This window comes from Rhyacophila brunnea, unplaced genomic scaffold, assembly GCF_057557595.1.
Source record: "Rhyacophila brunnea isolate RB1 unplaced genomic scaffold, BYU_Rbru_1.0 scaffold_18, whole genome shotgun sequence".
In the NCBI taxonomy this organism is placed as follows: domain Eukaryota; kingdom Metazoa; phylum Arthropoda; class Insecta; order Trichoptera; family Rhyacophilidae; genus Rhyacophila; species Rhyacophila brunnea.
The window spans coordinates 9720936-9744668 of NW_028232837.1; the positions used below are offsets into that span (position 1 = coordinate 9720936).

The 23733-nt window shown below is 32.6% G+C and overlaps 1 protein-coding gene across 1 annotated transcript in view; it reads left to right on the plus strand.

Annotated features, from left to right (window-relative positions):
• The first annotated feature begins 272 nt into the window (after positions 1-272).
• Sol1 (CUB domain-containing protein Sol1) overlaps positions 273-23733 on the plus strand; it is a 1020319-nt gene continuing 996858 nt past the window's right edge. The window contains exons 1-3 of the mRNA XM_085945617.1: positions 273-330; positions 964-1161; positions 17629-17809. Coding sequence (XP_085801743.1) covers positions 273-330; positions 964-1161; positions 17629-17809 — 437 coding nt within the window. The remainder of the gene's footprint in view (positions 331-963; positions 1162-17628; positions 17810-23733) is intronic.

The window sequence follows — 23733 nt, forward strand, 5'->3', positions numbered from 1 at the left end:
ATTAGAAATTATTTAGCTTTCAATAGCTTTTCATCAGTTTTGTTTCACTCTTTGGCAACACATTTATAAATACCTCTAAACTACAGCCGGCCCATACCATACTTACGCATATTACGAGGAACTGTATTAAGATGTGAAGCATCAACAGTAAAGTTCATTTGTCTGATAATATTTCGGGAGTATATACCAAAGACTAAGTTCGCCACGTTGTCAAGTATACTTTGACTGAGTTTCTTCCTTTTTCGACCATGCCCGCTCCTTAACTGGTTCATATGGGCACCACACAGTGCTTCCAAGAATCCTTGGCGCTAGCTAGTCTTTCTGCATCCCGTAACCTTACCGTTTATACTTTAGAGGTAATATTTAGCAGCCATCCAAGATCCTGGAATCTGGGTGTCTAGAAGAACAGGCAAATCATGTTACCTTACGCATCTGCAGTACATGCCCGAGCTAGATCCAACGTCGCCTCTTTACTCCTAAAGTCATAGAAAACATCTGTTCTTAAAGCTCAGTATATGGTTATTCTGTGCCTTCGTAAGGTGCAATGATTCGCTACCGTAAAGCAGCAATGTCAAAATGCAAGCGTCATTTGGTTTTGACCGGATACAGTATTGAGTCCATATACTCCGCTCTCCATAAACTCTGTTGTCCACAACAATGTTGCTCCAGCCATTCCCATTCGGATAGCGATCTCTCTTTTTCTAAAATGCCATCTCCCGTAATGTGTACCCCCCGGTTTTTGAAGCTGTTGACGCTCTCAATGATTGAGATAATCTAAAAGTTAAAAAGAGTACACAATGGATAAAAGAGCATGACGATCAATTAAAACAGTTAAATCAATATCGTAGACATCTTGACGTTCGTAGTAAGATTGCACATTTTTTAAGGAGATGGAAGAAAGATGGAAACGGGGGTCTGAGGCTTCCCTGTGCTTGGATTAATCTGTTGTTTTAGGGTGTGCAGGTGATCATCCCACAGCACCCGAGTTCACTGGTGGGGCTGCCACCTTAGGGCCCGTGAACATGCCCTGGTTTTCTGTAGGGGTTTTCCTTCCCGTAGCCAGAATATACCAGTTTTTAGGCGCTGGTGATTCGCCTTGCACCCTCCTCTATCTGCTACAGCATGCTACATTGCCTAGGGACCCCCACGGAGAGGTTAGAGGTAGGATTTGTTGGTAGAGCTATCATGGATAGTCGACATTCTCAGCATTTCAAATGGAAGCACGCCTGATCTGGCGTCAAGGCATACCCCACTGAAGTCATACCAACCTTTGGCCCCTCTTTTTAAAGCAATAGATTATTCACTCTTTGTTAGTCATTATAATATATCGAATCCGCAATCCCAATTAAAAGTCTAATGCTTGCCTTAGCCGATTGTGTATATAAATTGTGGTTTATGATAGATGCTGTTGATAACAGTGTGAATTTGAAACGTAATATAACTTGCAAATACATTAATCAATAACCCTACTTACTAATTTTTTTTATAACTTTTCTTTTACATTATTATATTTCAGGCACCGTCTGTATAAAGAAGGATTTCTTTAGCGTCTTTGAGTATAACGGAGTTTTAGCAAGTAATTGAAAAACACGGCCTATTATAAAGCCTTTAAAGGATTGGGTAATCTCCCCGCGATGTTTTCCTTTGTATCTTTGTAGGAGTTTTAAAGCCTTTTATGTTGAATCCCGTATTATAAAAATATGCTTTACGAAGTTAAGTAAATTGTAGATCTGTCTTGAGGAAACGGTTTCAATGAAAATCTATTTATATCTTGACTGAAGTTAATTTAAGTGGTCCCTAAACAAAATTCAATTATATCAAGAGGTGATAAGGAGATGTTCGTTACATAACATAAAATAATCGTGTGCAATGTCCTTAGAAATACAATAATGCATAATAAATTACGGGGTTTCCGTTTCCGTTATTCTAATTTAAAAAATCATTATTCCGAAAATCTAATACTCATTTTATGCACGCTTTAAAAAACAAAATAACTTTCCATCTACTATCACTTTAATATTACTATCCACTCATTTTATACAACATTAAAATAATTACAAGATAAAAAGAACTTTTTACATACCACGTTTTTAAATTTTCTGTTGAATCACATAAATTTGACAATTCTATGTATTAATAAATACTTTTTTTGTACTTGATAGAAATACTGAATAAATATACAACACTGAAATGTCATTTTGACATTTCATATTGATTTCTATAGTAACGCACGTATATATTAATAATTTAGTTGCTAGGACCCCCTTAGCAACCAATAATAGTGTTTAATTTTTTACGATTTTTTTCCGAAATAATTTTCCATACAAAACAGAATTAACTGAAAACGAATTCCATTCTGATTAAAAATGGCTAAAAGTATTAAAAGAATGCATTGTCGTCGTGTTCTGATTCTAAGTGTCAAATGACGAGCTAGTCGGAAAGTTAGTTAAAAATCTTCAATCATCCAATACAAATCTTGGACAAACAAGAAAAAAAATGTACTGGATACACAAGAAAAAATCTGTACCGGACAAACAAGAATACGTGCTAATATTATCCATAGACAAATAATTATTCTCTGATGTCAGAAAGTTTTAAGACATATTTTTGTTTATTGATTGCTGCACATTTTAAAACGTATCATACCTACCTGCATGCATGTGATGGTATTATTGAATCAGCAGAACTACATTTCTCTATCAAAAGTTTTAAAATGTATTGTCTCTGTTGATTCGTGTTAAATAAATTTGAAATACCAACAAAATTGTGCGTGGATGCGCAATTATAAAATATATTACAAAATATTTACAAAAAAATATTATACTAATACTAGTTTTATTTTTTATAACTCAATATGATTTATCACACCACACCATATTTTCCCTCATAAGGAGTAGTTTCCGTAAGCTATTATAATGGTTAATCTAAATACATTCAGAATTGGTGTGCCTCTAGTTCAATTACGTAAGTAAATTTAATAAACAATTAATTGTCATATCTCTCGGAAACTCGGAACCAATTCGCGTTTCGATTATATTTATAAATATAATAAATGATATTTTCCATAAGTTTTTTTTTGCATTACGATAATGATAATATTATGGATACACTGTAAAAACACAGTCAATATTATATAAATCATTCGATAGCTTTCATTCGCTTAAAGTGGTATTCTCAACCGATGAGATTATCATATTGTAATATTTATTAAATTAAGATTATAGAATGAAATAAGTATTATTAGAATTATTGATAGATCGTTTAGCGCCTAAGATATGTCGCTTAATTAGTAGAATACATTGACGCGAATCCAGTGAAGTCAGGTTTAAGTTCCATCGGGTGTTGTATTTTTTAAAAAGATTTTTTTGTACTGTTCGGTTATCAGGAATGCAGCGGAAAACGCATTTTGAAAATAGCCGATAAACTGGATTATTTGTTAGTTTGGGTTAGTTAGGTTGGGTTAGGTTAGGTTAGGTTAGGTTAGGTTAGGTTAGGTTAGGATAGGATAGGATAGGTTTGGTTATGATAATCCAGTTTATCGCCTATTTTCAAAATACGTTTTCCGCTGTATTCCGTACAACCGAACAGTACCAACACATTCAATATTATATATATCATTCGATAGCTTTCATTCGCTTAACGTGATATTGTTCTCAACTGATGAGATTATCATATAATAATATTTATTAAATTAAGATTAAAAAATGATCGATTAGAATATTATTATTAGAATAAGTATTAGAATTATTGATAGATCATTTAGCGTCTAAGATATGTCGCTTAATTAGTAGAATACATTGACGCGAAGACGGTGAATTCTGGTTTAAGTCCCATCGGGTGTCGTAAAAAAAATGTTTTCTAGTGTGTAGATAAATCTGAGGTGTTTTTAAATTATATCATATATGAATTATTTTCATGAAAAACAGGGAGCATGTAAGAATCTTAAGTGTAAGAATAATAGAAATGTTTTTCTTTTAGCCGTGGCATTGTCGTGTCACAAATAAGAAACAAACGGCGGCATAGCGGATCAACCAAACAGACGAACACGCATCCTTAAAGCTCGCAAATTCCCCGAGAAAGCTCCCAAATTGGTTCCTCCCTTTTCACGCGACTCCTATAAAATATGTATGTACAAAGTTCGTTTGTTGCCAGCGCTATGCGGGTATACGTAAAGAAAACATTTTCGTTATAAACAGGTGATTGTGTGCTCCGCGAATAAAATTTCCCGCACCTATGACCGATGATTAAATATCGTGATAATTAATCACTTTAGTATAAGACGTGTGTATTTTTTTTTATAATCCATTTTATTAACCTTGCCTATACTGTGATGTCAAATCATCTTGCACGCCATGTTCTTATATATGTGGTATTCGATGTGTGGGTTATGGTGTCGAGGATGATGATGACGAAGTCGAAGATGTATGCAGGAGCGACTTTTATTTCCAGCGTAACGGTCGGTACGATAGTATAAATACAATGACAGTACATATATTATGTACTGAGATAGTTACGAGCTAGGTACTTAGATTCGAGTGACATTTTGATAAATCAGTAATCGTAATTTATACAGTCGAAAGTAATACCTAAACATTATACTCCAGTACATAATAATTATATTGAAGGAGTCAGCGGTTTAAATATGTGCAGCTGTGAATTTTGTTTATTATTACAGTCGTAATATAATATGATACTATGGGAAAGGATATAAGACTAATTTTCCAATGCCATACCGTATTAAATATCGCCAATCAATCTGCTGACACAGATAAACAGTTGTTTACCGGTATATGAGTCGCTGGGAATGTATTATTGCGGTCGAATAATTTGATACATTAAAAATAGATATTTGATCAATAATATACTGACAGCTACATATATCTATATTTAATTAATATATTATTCTATTCAGTGTACGTATTTATTAATATTTTAATATGGCTGTTATGTTTTCGGCATCAGAAATCCTTATCAATGGACCCCGATCCTCCACGTGGTCCACTGGAAGGTGTATATCAGTAATAATAAGACTCGATAGATATTAATTGTCAGAGATTTGTATTCGTCAATTCTCAATTTACAGTTACATGGTGTAAAAATAAATGGGAAAAAACTCAGGAGAGTTCGATCTGCAGTGAAACAACTCGATGAGCAGAGCTGAGTTAAGTTTGAACAAGTTGAACGATCCACGTTGAATGATATAAGAATCATTTACAATTAATAGTATAAAATAAATATGAAATAGTAAGTAAGTAATATTATAAGTGACGCTTAGTTCATGTAAAAGGGTATATATGTGTGTAGTAATACAGCTAGATAGGGTGGATAAATTGGGGTTGATCAATAATATAATATTAAGTAGGTAAATTTCAATAGTCGAAATCACACCGATCGAATATTCTTAGCAATGGTATATAATTAGTAACTTAGGGTGCCGATGAATTAAACAAAAGACAATTTATTGTCATTGGGGAGATATCATAGAGAGGGGAGTTATTGATACATAACATATTAAATATAATTCAGAGAGGCTATACCCTAATACACTAAATTTTGATGCAGGGTTTTGAAAATGTGAGTGACCCACGAAAATGAAACAAACATTATAGACGTGCAATAGTGTGTGTTGCAACTTTAAAATACACCAATATTGAATAAGCATCGGTGCATAAAACGAGAGCAGTTGTCAGAACGAAGGAAAAGTTTAGAATGACATATTTTTGACATGTGTTTAAGTTTATATCATATTCTTCCACATTCAAGATCGGTTGCTTGTTACTCCACACCCGTTAGGTATTTAAGTTCCCATTAATTCTGTGTTCCCTAATTATAATATTATTAATTACATCGTTACGGTGTAAGACAAGGTTAGAGTTGTAAACTATATACTGCTATATAATATAGGTTAAAAGCAAAAGAGGTTCTTTCCATCGCTTACACATTGAGATATATGCATACAAATAATGATGCAATTTTAACCCTTAAATGCATGATGGCAATTCTTTAATTTATATATTACTTTATAATCACTCACATTTAATGTTTAATATTATTATACATTGACAGTGGCACCTGTGAAACTATAACTATTTAGTCAGCACATTTATTTGTCAACTGCAGAGATCTGCAAATTTTTAAATAAATTTCATTCACAACAAAAAAAATACAAAGAATAATACAGTTTGTTGCTAAAAGGCGACACCATGCAATTATGGTTTAATGAATTTTTAGCTAAATTGCTATCCAATAGTGCTAGTCCAATTTGAGTATTTTTAAGAGCTATTTTGATTTTTACACAGTCATTCGGAATTTATTTTTTAAAGAATTCTTACAAATTGAATCTACAGGTACATCATAGTACTAAATGAGAAAAATTGTTAACAATATAATACTGTGTAGATTACTGACATATTAACGGGTTAACATAAACGGTTAATGAGGTCAGCAATTTGTAGGAAACATAGCGACATTAAACCTTTTTTTTTGTTATTTACAACAAACCTATTGACAGTGTGACTCAATATAAATATTTTGAAACATTGGTCAATGAGAAATTGGGGCAGAATCTTTTATTTTCACGTCATCCACATCATCATATATTTTAACCATTCTTTGAATCGTTGAACTGATTGAAGATTTCTTGGAAAGAAGTGCCATATAAACATAGATAAATGTTCACCTGGCCAAGACTCTGGTTTTCCTTGTCTCTCTTCATGGTGTTGAAACTACTTGGGCCATAAAATAAAAATAAAGTAATAAGAGAATTTTTTTAGACGTGATCTTGGAGTTGCATGTTAATGCTATTATGGATAGCGAGGAAGATAAATTTCATCATGATACTTTCTACACTTTGTTGCCAGAGATTTCTGAAAATTTAATTTAAAGTTTTTAGCAGCCATAAGGCTAAATAATAATTTGTAAGTGAGGGGTTGACAGGGAAAAGAATGCTACACATATACGATGGTCCGACTAAGTTAAATATGCTTAAGGTTTCTTAACACCTTCAGTTATGTATATGGTGGAATGACAGGGACATTTTAGATATTATATTACTCCTATGACATTAAAAAAATAAAGATGATTCTCAGTAGCCAGAATTACTGACAAAAAATGGCAAATAGTGTTCAATCATTCAATAAAATTAACATTTTCGTTGTCAATTAATAATGTCACGTTATTAAATTACTTCTGTAACGCTATTTGACGTTACAAGATAAAACGATTTTTTTAGGACAGTATGATAAAGGTTAACTACGGAGTTTGGATATTTAGTTATTCTATAATCGAGTTTCTTAACGTTTTTTGTTATAAAGGGGGAGTAAAAGGTGGGCAATGCTACATTTATAAAAGGTATTAAGCAATTGACCTTTTTTTGGCCTTGCGATAATATATTATTTCGGGTCATTAGTCTTTAAATACTTTACGCATTAAAATCATATAGCAAGTTTGCTGTAGTAATATGCCAACTATTGAAACGAATTTAGCCAATATTACAGTTTCATAATGTTTCGATACTAGTATTATATAAATTGAAAATCCATAAAGCTTAATCCTAGCTGAAAGTTCATTAAATATTTTGATAAATGGTAAAACTAAGCTTTTAACTATTTCCAAGTAAAAACTTTAAATTTGTTATTCATCGGCTGGAGTCAAATATTTGTATTTAAATACAAAACTGAATATTATTTTAAATGAGTTAAATTATAATTATTATATAGCTATAGAAGTTCGAGTAAGTTACGATATAAAATATTGGAGAGATCCATGACGTCGGTTAGTAATTAAAATAGTAGGTACCTACTTTGATTTAATAAACAAAAACCGATTGCCAATAGTAGCTTGATTTGGAAGAGCGCCGATTAGCAGGTATTATTAAAGAGCAATAGTTAAAAATTGTCATAATCGATATGTCACCTAGTAGCATTGTGGACAATGCGCACGGTACGTAAACCCAAGAGATGCAGGTTCTTTCTTCAAACTTCAGGAACTTTTTTCAAAAAGATTTTTTCTATTGGCTATAATATATTAATACATCGCTTCAAATATGGGTATTTTCCACTTACGTGAGAATAAGTTTAAATAGAAATTGATACTTACAATACAAATTCTTAAAATAGAGTGTACTTTGCTCATTTTTTTTAGAAATATTAATAACAATGTCCTTGCTTTTTCATACAAGGTGGTTGTTAGTAATTTTGAACTATCACAAACACCCAGGCTTTGAGAAAAACACATAAATATTGTGTCCTCACCGGGAATCGCACCCAGAACTCTCGGGTGGAAGGCCAGCGCTTTACGCACTACACCACGAGAGCCGCCTGTACTTTGCTTATTAGGAGGACATTAATGTTGTAAACGTCTTCAATCTGTAGTTTGTTGTGTTTACTGTATGTTACTCATTTTGAATTTACTATAATAAAGGTATGTCTATCAAAATTTACTTTTTGTATTTAGAACAAAAATTGAATATAAACATTATGTTTTTAAATTCCGGAAATGATTATATTAACCAATAAAAAACCGAATAACTTCTAAAATTCCGTGTATTTGCAATGTAAAACAAACAAAAGAACGCCACCGTCAAAATCGTTTATCCATTACGTTTTAATTACGTCCATTAAAACGAGGCATAAATAGCACAGGCCGTACCACCCCTTAGTAAATGGAGGCCTCGAAAGATACCATTCTACACGATACGCCCTTTTCGCATAGTCAAGCCTTGCGAGTCTGTTAGGCCCTGTTAGGGGCATAAAATTCAAATTTGTCCCCAGAACAAAAAAATGCTGTGTTTTAGATTCTTATAGCCATATTACATGGAAAGATACGATTTCAACTGTGAGCGATGAAAGTATACTAATATTTATATTTATTTAAAAATTATCCTCATCAATGGCAATCAATAGAGCGGGTCAACAATGCGTCGCTGTAGGATTGGTTTGTCGAATAGACCAAATGTCAAATATTCAGGAGACGAAAAACAAATTTCATTATCCTATATTTCAATACATGGAGGTATTTAAATTGTTGTTTTTATAGCATAATATCAATTCTGTATTCGATTACAAAGTAATTTAAAGAAAAGGATGGTTTTGGTCTATTTAGGTACAAAAAATCATTTTGCATTAAAAGGTTGATTTCGACAAAAACGGATATTCGACAAACCAATCTATAGCGATGAATGGTCAATTGAACGGTGGTATATTATGAAACCTCGCTATCCGAATGGGTATGGCTGGAGCAACATTCAACTGTATGCGGAGTGTCTGGGATTCACGATTGTACTCGGTCAAAACCAAATGCGGCCTATTCGACGCTTGCATTCTGATGGTGCTTTATTTACTTTACCAAGGCTTACCTTACGAAGGCTCAGTTCAACCGTATATTGAGATTCGAAAACAGGAGTAACGAGGAGATAAGAGAACGCACCAAGCAGCCTCCATCATGCTGATAGTAAAGAGACGACGTTGGACCTGGTTCGGCCACGTGCTGCGAATGCCAAAAGAGAACCTCAACCCGGCTTGCCTGTTTTTCAAACCGACCGGATTCCGGCGTCCTGGAAGGTCGCTAAATGTTGATTGTTAATGTGTCAGATGTTATTTTAAATCAGTGTAGGTATGCTCACATGACTTCGTGACCTCTATGGATCTGAGTCATCTCAAAACACAGCCCCTTATGCACCCTAACGTCTCGTGCTGCTGAAATTGAAGATCAAAACTTTTGGGTCAACTCCTCTGTCAAAAAGTTTAAGTATCGTGAGTTCCATTCGTTGTTCACCATATCTGAAATTGTAATTTGTCATACATAAACGTGACTTTTTAATTTAAAAAAAATGGTTTATATAGTTGGAGTGTAGTTGGGTAGAGTGTTGTTAGATCTTTAGGTGTAACATGTCCTTTAAATTCTTGGATTCTTGTTATAAACCTTTGTATAATCAGAATGCAGAGAAGTTTCACTATGAAGCTCCCGTCTTTTCTTCTTCGTTTTTTGTTTGTTTGTTTGGTAAACACTCGGCAGTTATTTTGTAGTAATTCAATAGGCACTCCAGCTGGCAGGTGTTTCTGTTTTTCTTCAGCGCGAGTTTTTCGCGAAATGTAATTTGTATTTTTAAGCTGCGAGTAAAATTCTTGTATATACACATTCTTTAAAACTTAGGTTCTTTTATTTTAAAAATAAAATAATGTTATTATAGTCTAAATAATACTGTTGGGTCACTACTGTGGTGTTCGATGTGTGGGTTGATGATGATGTTAATGAAGTCTACGATGTAGCAGGGTGAAATTTATTAGCAGCGTATCGGTACAATAGTATATTATACAATGATAGTACATATAATCTACTGAGATAGTTACGAGCTAGGTACTTGGATTCGAGTGACATTTAGATAAATTATTCTTCGTTATTTATACAATAAAAAGTAACACATTAACATTAAATTCTTGTACATAATCATATTGGACTAATTATAGAGTCAGCGTTTTAAATCGAGTAGCGAAATGAAATATTATTTATTATTACAGTCGTAAGAAAATATGATACCATGAAAAATGATTATTCGGCTAATACACCGTAATGATATAATGTGCTGTGATATGATGTAATAATATACCGTATCTAATATTGCCAATCAACTTGCTGATCTAGCCAAGAGTTGTTTGCTGAAAATTGATTCGCAGGGAATATATTACTGCAGAGTAATTTGATACATTAAACAATAGATATCTGATCGCTATTAATATGCAGCTATAATACAAAACTATGAAATATTCCTGTATGCAAGTTTATTCATATGTTGGCCAAATCACAAAATATCCACTATCGGTTTTAGACACGTCCACAGAACAGATAAGAAATATAATTCCGATAGGCTTTAATACCAATACAGTTAATTAGGCCGCGCGGCTTCAGCGTTGGCCTTACCGTCGTGGGTCCCGGGTTCAAATCCTGGGAGCAAGTACATAATATATTGTTTTTCAATTTATGTATGAGTCAGAGTATCAACCTAATAGGTTGAGCAAGTGGCTGACATCCATTTCTCGTGAAAATAAAATCTGTTAATACAAACCTCCATGCTGTGGACGCCCATATTATGATCTTATTAGGATCAGACATGGTCAGGAAAAAATAACTCCAAGTCCACAGAACAGATAATAAAAATTACGATAGGCTATAATACCAATACAGTAAATTTTGAATGTGTGAGTGTCCTACGAAAATGAACTACGCATTATAGACGTGCAATATTGTGCGTAATACACCAATATTAAATAAACCGAGAGCAGTTGTCAGTATTCGACGTATGAAGTATTCTTGACACGTGTTTAAATTTATCCCGTATTATTCCTTACTCGAGATCGGTTTCCTGCTTCTCCTTACCCGCTAGGTAATTCAGTTCCCATTATTTCTGAGTTACTTGTCCGAGTCATTTAGAGCTTCAGATGACCCCTTGCAAATATGTTGCTTTTGCGATATCTGACTGCCATTGTATGTTAAAAAAGACATTATATTTGTCTGTTGTCTGTAACTTAGAGAAAAAAAAGCGAGAGATCGAGAGAGAGAGAGAGAAGAAGAAATATTAAAAGGACTCACGATTGGCGTTTCGTGTCGGCTTATAATGTAGTGGGTCCCAGGTAAGAATCCTGGGTCTGGCAAATACACATATTGTTTTTCAAATTGAGTTTGGAGTCAGAGTACGAGCCTGATAGATTGAGCAAGCGCCAATATCAATTTCTCGTAAAAACAAAAACTGTTAATATAAACCTCCACTCTGTGGAGGCCCATAATTTATCCAGTGACTTCTAGGTCTACTTTGCTGACGTTTTCTACCTATTGGGTACCACTGGATGACTAGATTTGTCTAACGATTGTCCTTTCTTTAAGCTATGTATCCAGCTCATTTCCATTTGAGGTTTTTAGCAAACTCTGTTACACCCTTGTCTGTTTTCTTTTCCACTCATTTCTCTTCATACCACGTTGTACTACTCTAAGTTTCTGGATCTCTCTTTTAATTAGGGTACATGTGTTCTAACTAGTATAGTTAAGTTTAGGGAGGGTTTATTAGAATTTTAAAAACTAGCCAGTACCATCTGTAAATAGTATTCTTAGTTTAATAAAAACAAAAAAGTATGACTGAAAAAGTTTAGTGTGCCCTTTTTATATCGGATCTTAACAGCCAACCTCCACCCTTTGCCATTGAATTCAACATAACTACGCGTGAATTTGAGCCTCCTGACTTTGAGAAGGCTTTTCTCACTATTGTACTAATAATTTAAGGTATTATAGGTAAGGTTAATTCAATGATAAAGTTCTTTGCTGTGTTAGTAAACTTCTTGTTAAGAAAGTTTAATATAAAGACTTTGCACTACTGCATTGAATATTAAATAAAGGGTGGTTTTAAGACAGGCAAATCCAGCTTTTAAAGAGAAAACTCCCATTAATCTCCATAGTAAATGAACGTAATTAGACAAATTCCATCAGTTAATCTTTAAGAAAAAACCAACGAGTAAATAACTCTTTGAAATATTAACGTTTTAAAATTATAAGAATGTACGAAAGTAAATAATTAACTGTTATACTAAATGAGCAGAAAATGTATTACAGCTACAGTGACGTCCTGTTGGGGTCGGCAAGTTATGTATTGCATAGGGGTGGAACATTTAATATATTAAGGTAGTTGGGTTCATTTTTTCAATACATTTTTTAAAATTTTATAGTACTACTCTTAAGTAGTACTCTTTTTTATGGTTTTACCGAGGCTTTGACTACGACTCGCTGTTATATCGCCTCCTTTCTTCTGAAAGGGGATCCGCCGATCAGCTCCTTACTCCCATTCTGTTAAAGAACTTTACAATTCTACCAAGCTCTTCCGTCTTACCCACTGCCAGGGCACTTTTCAATTCGCCGATATTCTCTAAGATATCCGCAATTCGCAGCTGTACTCTGTGTCATTAATCGTGTATTGTACAATGTCCTCCAAAACATCACAATATCGCAGAACTGCGAATCACTTCTTCTCATGAAGACTAAAATCTTTTACCCATTGTGTGACCTGTTCTTAGCGTAAGTATTAGGTTAAGCGTTAAGCTCATTTCTCTTCAAAGGAGACTCTGATCTGTTTTCAAATTCGGCAAAAATAGCTCTTCCACCATGAGTGTAAACAAGGTTTAATATACATTTTAGAGATATAATAATTATATTGTAATATTACATTGTAAGAAAGAATTTTGGAGAATAATTTGATATTTGGAAAAATAAAGATTTTTTTTGCCATTTTAATTTCAGTAAGATTGACATTTTATACCATTAATATTTTAATTTTCTTATTGTAATTAAACATATTAATTATATTAATTATAATAAAAAATAAATTGCATTGAAAAAAAATCAACCTATTAGTTTGGTATAATATGCGACGTTGTATTATAAAAAAAACGCATTACGTTTCGTGATGTCATATTCTTATCAAAATGTTCCTAATTTAAAATTATTAAACAAACATATCGTGGGTTACTGCCAAAAGTTGGTAAGTCGATAATTTAGGTATTAAGAGTTATTAACGGATTATGTGTATATATCGACACCTCCTACATATAAGGCCGAAACTGCAAAATGGTACTTTTCAGTAGGACGATTTTAATAACACCACAACGTTTATTTTTAATGCCGAAATCGTAATTTTTGTTTTTTTAGATTATCATTGTTGTATTATCTTTAAAATTATTTAATGAAAAGCAATCAGGTCAGTATAGCCAAAAACGCAGTTACGGCCTTTTATGTAGGAGGTGTCGATATATATTAATTTGTATACTAGAAAAAATCAAGGTCATCCGATATATAGAAACATGCACATAAAGAATAAATAAATTAGCATTATATCTGATTTTGTAAGGTATGTCAAATTTTAAAATTGCATTTACTTTATAACATGATTTCGAGAGTTACCAACTTTTGGCAGTTATATAAACGTACACACAAAAGTTATATAATTTCAAAGATATATAAAATATGCTAATCAATTGATCAGGTGGTCTTTTTATATCAGCCTTTCCGCCTCCTTTCGCTTTAATATTTGAACGCATTGAATTTTGACTGAGCGGTCGCACCACCCTAAAAATTGACACGCTATCTTTTGTGAGAATTACGCTCAAGAGTCTGCGGGTAACGTAACTTTTCCTGTCAGTAGAAGTCGCGACATTCAGCAGCAAGGAATAACAACTGCGAACAACAAGAAGAAGAAGACAAAACATAATAATATACTGAGAGAAAAATCTAACGATCTAACGTAGCGTCACCCACTATTTTGTTTAAAAACAAAAGTGTGCAGTCCATTTAAAGCAAAAGAGGAACCTGCAAGCCGCAATAAAAATGTACATTTTTGTAACACATTTCCACTTTTTACCCAGCCGGAAGAGTAGGTAAGGTTTTTGTGCAATATGCATATTCAGGTCTTTCTATGAAACCTTAATAAACTGCATGGTGCATAGAGCGTTAGTTTTGCTAGGGGTAAAAAAGTCAACCCCTAAAAATGTAATTACCCACGTCCAAGTAATTTTAATCTCGCTACCAAAAATGCATACAGGGAATATATTTTATTATTTTTTCATTTCGCTTTAAGCCGTGTCATCGCGTTATTCCAGGACACAAATCATGCGGTAACACGCGTTGTAATTCTGTTTTTATTGTTATGGTATATTCCGGACATTCGTAGTAGAGATTGTGATTAATATGGAGACTATGTTTCAGCGCTTTCCAACCTTTAAATTTACAATACGTATATAGTAGCGTTTGTGATTTCTTAACTATTTTCAATCATCAAGATTCGAAAATTCACAAAATCAAAAATATTCATTTCCATGAGATTCCAGAAATTTAACAAAGTCGATATCGTTTTTAGCTCTTCCAGTAAAACTTATTTTTAACCATCAGAAATCGAGACCTTTTTTTAAAAGAAAAATCAGAATTTCTTATGAAGCTTAAACCTAGTTCTAATTTCTCGATTTCTTGAGAATTTCATTGATGATTTCTCAAGAAATGACAATTCTATAAATCTAAATAAACGAGATTTCTCGATCAACCTCTAATTAGCAGGACCTACAGAAGGTGTCACGATTTTTACAAACATGCATAATTTAGAAACTAATCACATTTTTAATTAAACACTCGCCAGGGTTACCATCTTCTAAATTTATTCCACTCCAGGATTATGATAGGGCTGGCTTCTGACAGTCTTATTACCAGGACTTATCTGTAATTTAGCTAAAATTGATATTATTTTGTATTTTATGTTTTTGTAGATATTTGATTATATGAAATATTATCACATCGCTTTACTAATGTTCTGCCTGTGAGCCATTTCTAAATAGATCACACTAATCTTTGATACTGGGAGAAGATGATGATTATAATATAGTATAGTCACTTGTTGATTTATTACATGTAACGTCAGTTGGATGTCCCTCCAACCCTTGCCGGGGTTGCAGCATCATATTTTTTGTCCAATTTAAAGAATAATTATTGAACATACATAATTTTTAAAACACTTCTAAGAAAATGTATTATAACCAATAGAAAAAATCTTTTCGAAAAAAGTAAGATGCCCCGCAGGAATCAAACCTGCATCTCTCGGGTATCGCGTCCGCCGCGCATAGACATATATGCTAAAGCTGTCATATGAATTACGACAAATTTTAACTATTGGCTCTTATAATACTCTCTGAAGCGAGCTACGATTGGCTATCGACTTTTGAATTTAAAATAATATTTTACGTTTATAAATGTTTAGGAAAATACATAATTCAAACTTATCGCTCAATTGTCATTAGTGTGTACTTGATCATCACTAGTGATGTCGGATTACCTTCTTATTTCCCGTAAAAAGATCTGACAAGTGTGCATGCTCCACAGCCTACCTCTTTCAAAAAGTTACCCTTCGCCACTGCTACGTTGAGGGAAGTAATGTTTATTACTAACAATCCAATCTCTCAAATCTTATTCCTTCATTACTAGTTGATACAAATATTACCCTTCCAAGTAAAACTTTGTCAACAAACTTCAACAATAGTCATGATGCAATTTAAAAAAGTAAACATTAACAAATTATTTTATTATTTAAAAGGCTGTTTTTTTTATAAGGGAAATTTTGAATATTTGAATGATTTGGTTTGTATGGACAAACCATGGTTCTGTGAATCCTGGTTAGGAATCACTGCAGTCTATTCAAAGGTCCCCGTAATAAATCTGCTAGTAAAAAAACATTACATGTACATGCGAGCTAATCACGTGCAGTGATTCCACTAATCCAGCATGCGTGCGATCATTTTTCCTTAATTCCTGTAAATTTATGTGGTCTTAAATAATAAAATGAGCTTCACGTAATTTTTTTAATGTTTTCAATAGAAACATGGGACGGAACAGGTTGGACAGTTCTACCATGGGATTAATAAAAAACGTTATATCTAAAATTCACCAAGTAACTTTAAACTTTGATTATTTTTTTGGGCATTTCCTGTAACAAAAATGAAACGTCATGTAAAATTAAAATTGATGTAGTTAAGTTTTCGACAATAAAACACTTAGTCGATGTTTGGTGTTTTATAAATTAGATTTCTTCCTGTCGTCCTTGAATTATTTACTATCCAGAATTTTAGACAGATCGCAGGTAATAAAATAATTTGTTGTTATATTAAAACTAGAAAAAAAAATATCAGGTGGCAGTGCTACCTGTCAACATTCTTGAATGTGGCTTAATTCTATAATTAAATTTGTTTTGAATAATATGATAGTTTTAAATTAGTCTAAATGACGTGAAATATTTTTTGTTGCAGAGCTAAGCCATTTCCAAAAATGTTGACAGGTGTCACTACTACCTGATGATTTTTTTGTGAATATTCAACACAGAATGTAACATTCTTAAATTTTGTGTATTCGGACAGCCTTGAATAAGAAAAAGATTAACGTTATTTTTGATAAATTATTTTTTTTATTTAACGAATAATTCACAAGATTTAAGAACATACTTAAAAAATTAGAATGTTACATTCTTAAATATTGTGAATTATTCGTTGAATAAAAAAAGTAATTAATTAAAAATTATTAGCAAGTTTAAGGAAGCTACAACACCAAAATATCTTGGAGTGATCCGTGACGTCAGTTAGTAATTAAAGTAATACCTACTTTGATTTAAAATATAAAAGCCGATAGCCAATAGTAGTTCAATTTAGAAAGCGCTTCAGAGAGTACCTACTGTAAGAGCCATTAGTTAAAATTTGTTGTAATTAAGTATTCTACCTTTACCATAGTTGTATATGTACGTGGGCGCGAAACCCAAGAAATGCAGGTTTGAAATCAAAAAGATTTTTTCTATTGGTTATGATATGCTTTGTCAGAATTAAAGTTATTTGTTAAAAAATATCATTGAATTATTTATTTTATTCATGCGATTATTAAATATAAAATAAAACTAGAAAAATAATACCTGATAACATGCCGTCTTATCCCAGTTTCCCCATTTACGGTTTAGGGTGCAATGTAACACGTATTGTAACCAGACTCCCGGTGTGAAGTAACACGCCGGGAATCGAATTGTCACGTCGATTCAACTGTAACATGATCCGTCCGATTTGTGTGTTTCAGGGTGCACCTGCCTCGTGTTTTCGGGGACGTACGGCAAGGAGGTAGGGACCTTTAGTAGCCCTGACTACCCCAAAAGCTACCCCCGGGGCATCGACTGTCTGCTCTACACCTTTATCGCCGGGCCGGACCATATTATCGAGATCACCTTTGCCGATTTTGACGTTCACAAGACGCATATGGAGTGAGTATTCAATTGACATTGTTATCTTATTCTTTGTGCCTTTTTCTACAGCTGCACGAAGGTTGGCCATTATTGTTATATTCGAAATACTTGACTTTGTTTGTGACTTAAGTTTGTGTAAAATACAAAATAATGAATGAAGGTGACGAGAATTGAAGGAACATATTATTATTAGTGTATTGGTGAGCCAGTTGACTATAGTTGACTTGGAAGATTATATATCTAGGCGATTGTAGTCTACATAATTGTATTCAATATTCTGTAAATTTAAGGGGGATCCTATATGCCAACAGAAAACCTAACGGAAAAATATGAAGCTTGCAATTTGAGTTTTTAATTTTGTTGATAATTTACAATTTCAACTGTATTAATTAATAAATATGTATCTGAAAAAATGAAAAAGATTTTTTTTTAATTTAAAGATAAAGTTTCAATTGTAAAAAAATGTAATAAAATCTGAATTAGTTGCAGGGTCACATCTTATTATTATATTATATTTTATGGTCATATTTATTATTAAAATTTAGTTTATAAAGTTTTCAATTTTTTGACTTATTCATCGTTTTAATATTTTTTATATTTATTTTAAAAACATCGATTTTTATATAAAATATAACTGTATATAATAATTATAATTATAACTGTGTATAACTTGAAATCCTTTTTATTTATATAAAATTTTATTATAGGTATGGTCCCAATATTGATGCTTGATTATATATAAATAAAAAGGATTTCAAGTTATACACATTTATATTTTCATAAAAATCGATGTTTTTTTAAAATAAATATAAAAAATTTTAAAACGATGAATTAGTCAAAAATCTAAACGTCAACAAATTAAAAACTTAATAAACTAAATTTTATTAATAAATATGAGCATAAAATATAATTTAATAATAAAATGTGACCCTGCAACGAATTCACATTTTTTTACAATTGTAAGATTATCTTTGAATTAAAAAAAAATCTTTTTAATGTTTTCAAATACATATTTATTAATCAATACAGTTGAAAATGTAAATTACCAAAAAAAAAAATCTTAAATTGCAAGCTTCGTATTTTTACGCTAGGTTCTGTGTTGGCATATAGGATCCCCCTTAAAGAAGACTGGGTAGTGACAGGAATTTTTGGAGGCACTGCGTGGTGTCCATATGCTCCAACTGAGGGGCGGATATAACCGAAGGTGTATTTCATCGTTTTACGCGAAAAAAATATAGCAAAGGGCAAGGTTCTGTGACAGTACATCGTTGTTGTAGAACAGCAGCGGTATGAAGAAGGTAACATATTATTTGTTTTCAACATTCAATAAATGAGTCTAAATTTAATTTAAATTCAAATAATCTTTTTACTACACCACGAAAAATAATGATTTAGCTTACTAAATACTTCTTTCTTGTATGCTCCAGCATCGGAGCAAAAAACAAGAACAAGGTTTCGAGCACCTTGCATCGTATTCTAGCATGGCTACACGATGAAGAAGGGTCGCACTATCTGGGGGCATACAGATTTATGTATCTTTTTTAGCACTACAACAGGTCATGAAGCCTAATGATAGTAGTGTAGTAATATAAGTGAAACAATCGCAAACACCCAGACTTGGGAAAATCACATAATGTGACCTCACCTGGAATTGCAACCAGAGCCTCCAGATGAAAGGCCAGCCGTCTTATGCACTACAGTACATAGAGCGATTTAAATTTAGCCATAGCCTATGAGACCGACTGGCAAAAGTCCTGGATTTTTTTAGGCAAAGCGGTTGTAATTCTGACGTAGGCATAGTCTGACGTATGTATTTATTGAGAAACGATGATTAGATTATCTAAACTACGTTTCGTAAAATATAATGTACCTATGTTGTTTTATGTTTGTATGAAAAAAAGCTTGGTTTTCAAACTTTTTCGTCTGAAGGCGCCTTTTGTGTTTAAAGATCTTTTCGCAAATTTCACATTTATATTTTTTTTATGAAAATGATGTTTTTTTTAAATAAATATAAAAAACATTTAAATTATGAATGAATCAAGAGTTGTTTCTGTAACTAAATTTAAAAAAATAGTTTTTGCTTAATTGTAATTGTGTTTATTTAAAATTTCAGGACTCTTTTTTTCTGGGTTGTTACACCATTTTTGCAAAGAAGAAAATTAAACGGTAATATTTCAATAAACTAATATTATAAATTAGAAGATAAAAATAACTTTTTATATACCACGTTTTTAAATTTTCTGTTGAATCATATAAACTTGACAATTCTATGTATTAATAAATACTTGATAGAAATACTGAATAAATATAGAATACTGAAATGTCATTTTGACATTTCATATTGATTTCCATAGTAACACACGTATATATTAATAATTTAGTTGCTAGGACCCCCTAATAGTTTTTAAATTTTTACTAATTTTTTCAGAAATAACTTCCCATATAAAACAGAATCAACTGAAAATGAATTCAATTCTACTTAAAGATGGCTGAAAGTATTAAAAGAATGCATTATCATCATGTTCTGATGTATTATAAAAGTTTTAAATGTCTAGCTAGTCGGGAAGTTAGTTAAAAATTGATTGCAAGATTTGTATTGGAAAAACAAGAAAAAAATTGTAATGGACAAACAAGAATACGAGCTAATAAAAACGTGGTGAAAAGTAAAGTTACTGGCAATGTGTTATTTCTTAAAATATAGCAGCATTGTAACAGATATTATACTCTTTTATAAAGTTGCTTCAGAGTACAATAATGTATTGAAACTGCATCAATGTATCGCACTGATTTGCCAAACACCTCAGCAGCCGATCTTGTTTACAGCTGTGTTTGACAATGCACACACAATTACGTATGCCGATCACGTCGGCATCCCGCCATGTCAGGCCACCGCGTGTAATACTGGTGTACTATAACTACAACTAGAGCATCTACCCATAGAGTAGTTAGTGCTGACAGTACTAGAATGTACTGAATAAAGCTGAACACATAGTCCAGCGAAGCGGCGCGCATACAGATACGACGAGCTTCGATTTTTTAAAAACGTATTAAACATTTTCGATTAATTCCATCGGCTCTACAATTCAAAGTGGATTTTGGCCACTTTAGAAGATGTTTAGTAACATATTATATTTTTATGATAATGCCTCTTAGACACTTCTTGCTTAACCTATCAGGTTGAAACATAATAATATTGAGAAACAATATGTCAATTACTTTTATATTATGTATATTTTTATACACGATACTTTTCACGATGTAACTAATAATAATGAAGGTATGGAGCATCTCGCTCAACTCAGTTATGAGTAAAGAATCCAATCCCAAGCCAAAATTTTGATCTCGGGATTTCTGGATTATATTTTGACGATCCTGGGATTCGCATTTTTTCAATAGATTATATAAAATTTTTATGCATACGAATAGCCTTGATAAATTCGGTAAAAATGTCTATTATAATTAATACTATTTAATACATTTATTGTTAATATTGTTAAAGTTCGTTTTTGGAAATACATAATATTGTCTCTGTTGTAGCAGAACACACTAACTGGAGAATACTAGTTTTGAGTTATTTGACTTTATTCAAAGAAGAAGAAGAACTGAAGTTGTTAAAATGTTTGAAATAGTCTATGTGAGTTTATTAAGTAATCGTAAAAAGAATGACTTTAAAATAAAGACTGTTTATTAATTAAGAAGGTTTCCAGACAGTAAAGTTTGAAATAAGGAACATTTTGGTATAACTAACTCAATATGTCATTTTTTCGAATTAGTATCTTCTGCCAGAACAGTGACGATATTATATTCAATAGTGTGGAATAATATTGTAATATAAACAATAAAGTGAAAGAAAAACAGTTTTATTTATTTATTTAAGGGAAGATAATAAATACAAACACAAATTCAATTAAAATTAAAAATAACATATTGTGTAGACAATAGATATAATACATATTTATAATAAAATTCACAAACATTCTGAGATTCTAACAATTGCTATTTATTTATGGATGTGTCTGTATTAATTAAATTCAATGAGAAAACTAAGAAATACATTTATAAAATTTGGCATATAAACAAGTGCGTGCAGACACGTCTGTGGCACTGGTAATTAGACGCTTTTTGCGTGCCAGCACATCAGTGGCGTCTAACTGCGGATATATTATTTTTGGTTACCATTGGTTATGGTAACAAAGGTGGTTATTTATTATTATGATGTGAGCAGTAAATACTAACCGACGCCCGGATCACTCGAAATTTTTAGTTTCTAACGCACTTGCACTTATTAATAATTAAACCATTTATTCTATTTAACGAATAATTATTCACAATATGCGAGAATGTGACATTATATATTGAACACTTCTGTGATATGATGATATGAAGCTAATAGCGCGACTTACACCCTGGCTATGGTAGCACCTTACCTTTCAGTATGCTTTCAACATAATGAGGGACGAAACATCACAACCCCAACAGAAGCGTAACGAATCTAGATCGAGTAGTACTTTGCCAGTTGCAGTATGAGTGGATGCACTACTGGTACGAGTACAGAAATGGGTGGTTAATACTCAGGGGTTGACTAATATGGGCCCTAGATCTCACAATAACCGTTTTTACTCCCCTGAATAACGTATATTAGAATAAACAACATCTTTAAAAAAACGTCATTTGATATAACTGAAATATTTCTTCATTCTCATATTCGTCTTGGATGCACTAATTTTTCTAGGATCTTTAAAGCGCGAATCAAATTGAAATGCATGTCGCCTACATGTCGTTTACTGTTACGATGTCGGGGCGATAAATTTAGTCTATGGTTTCGTCATTTTGCAGAATATTTTGAATGACCACCATCTCTGTAAGTTCACTAAAGAATGACACTGATGAAGAGTGCCAGCAGAGATGTATTAGTAATTTGAATTATTATTAATTATTCGTTCTAATTTAATTAAGTTTAACAGTTTCTACGTGTACGTACGTTAAAATTACTTGCAACATGACATCCATAGATAATATTTTGAACAGAACCCAATCTGCAGACCATAGATAATAGGCAACATTCTTATAGAAAATACATAGTGCCAACGGCTAAAAACAAAAAAAACGTAATTTTGACATGGCTGTTGAAAAGTGTAGGCATGTAGAAGATGATAAAAACGTTTATTAAGCCATTCAGGTGTCGATGCAGTGCAGTTGAACGTGAGGTGACCTCATTGTTGTTCTGGTGATTTCGGCAGATTTTGCTAACTGACAATGTTCATTTAAAGGTTCAAAATGTGCTACGGAATGGGAACATCAGTCTTAAACACCAAGAAAAACGACATTACACACTTTTTTCTCATAGCGGCAGCTTATTGTGACGTCACGAGATAGTAGATGACAATATGCATCATAATATAATTCGCGCTTAAGTCTCAAAAGTGTATTTCTTATCATGCCATCCCCTAACAAAGGTCGGTCACCATCAGAACGATATAGGATTTATCATCTACTTCCCGAAACAGCTCGGTGGAGATGCACTCGTACCAATCACAGATGTTCTTCAGCCATTAAACGAAGCGTCGTCTTCTGCTTCATTTATCATTGATATTTGCTTGGTCACACTCTTATTTTCCTCCAGGGAAGGCAACCCAAAACCACCAGTCTCTCCAGGTTATTCGGTCCGCGCCAAATCATATTTACGAAAAACTACAGAATGCATCATAGATAATATATTGTCGAGAGCTATTACTTTATAATATTATGGAGTCTCTGGATGAGCGATTGCTTTGTCATAGTGTGCTCTCTCCAAAGAAATACGAAAAATTCGGCACAAATGCCATATTTTGAAAGCAGCTACCTTCCGCTCCCATGCCCTCAGGGTCCATGACTCTAAAGGGCAAAGAGATGATGGATTATTGATGACTATTGGTGACTTCATTAATTATTATTATTTGTAG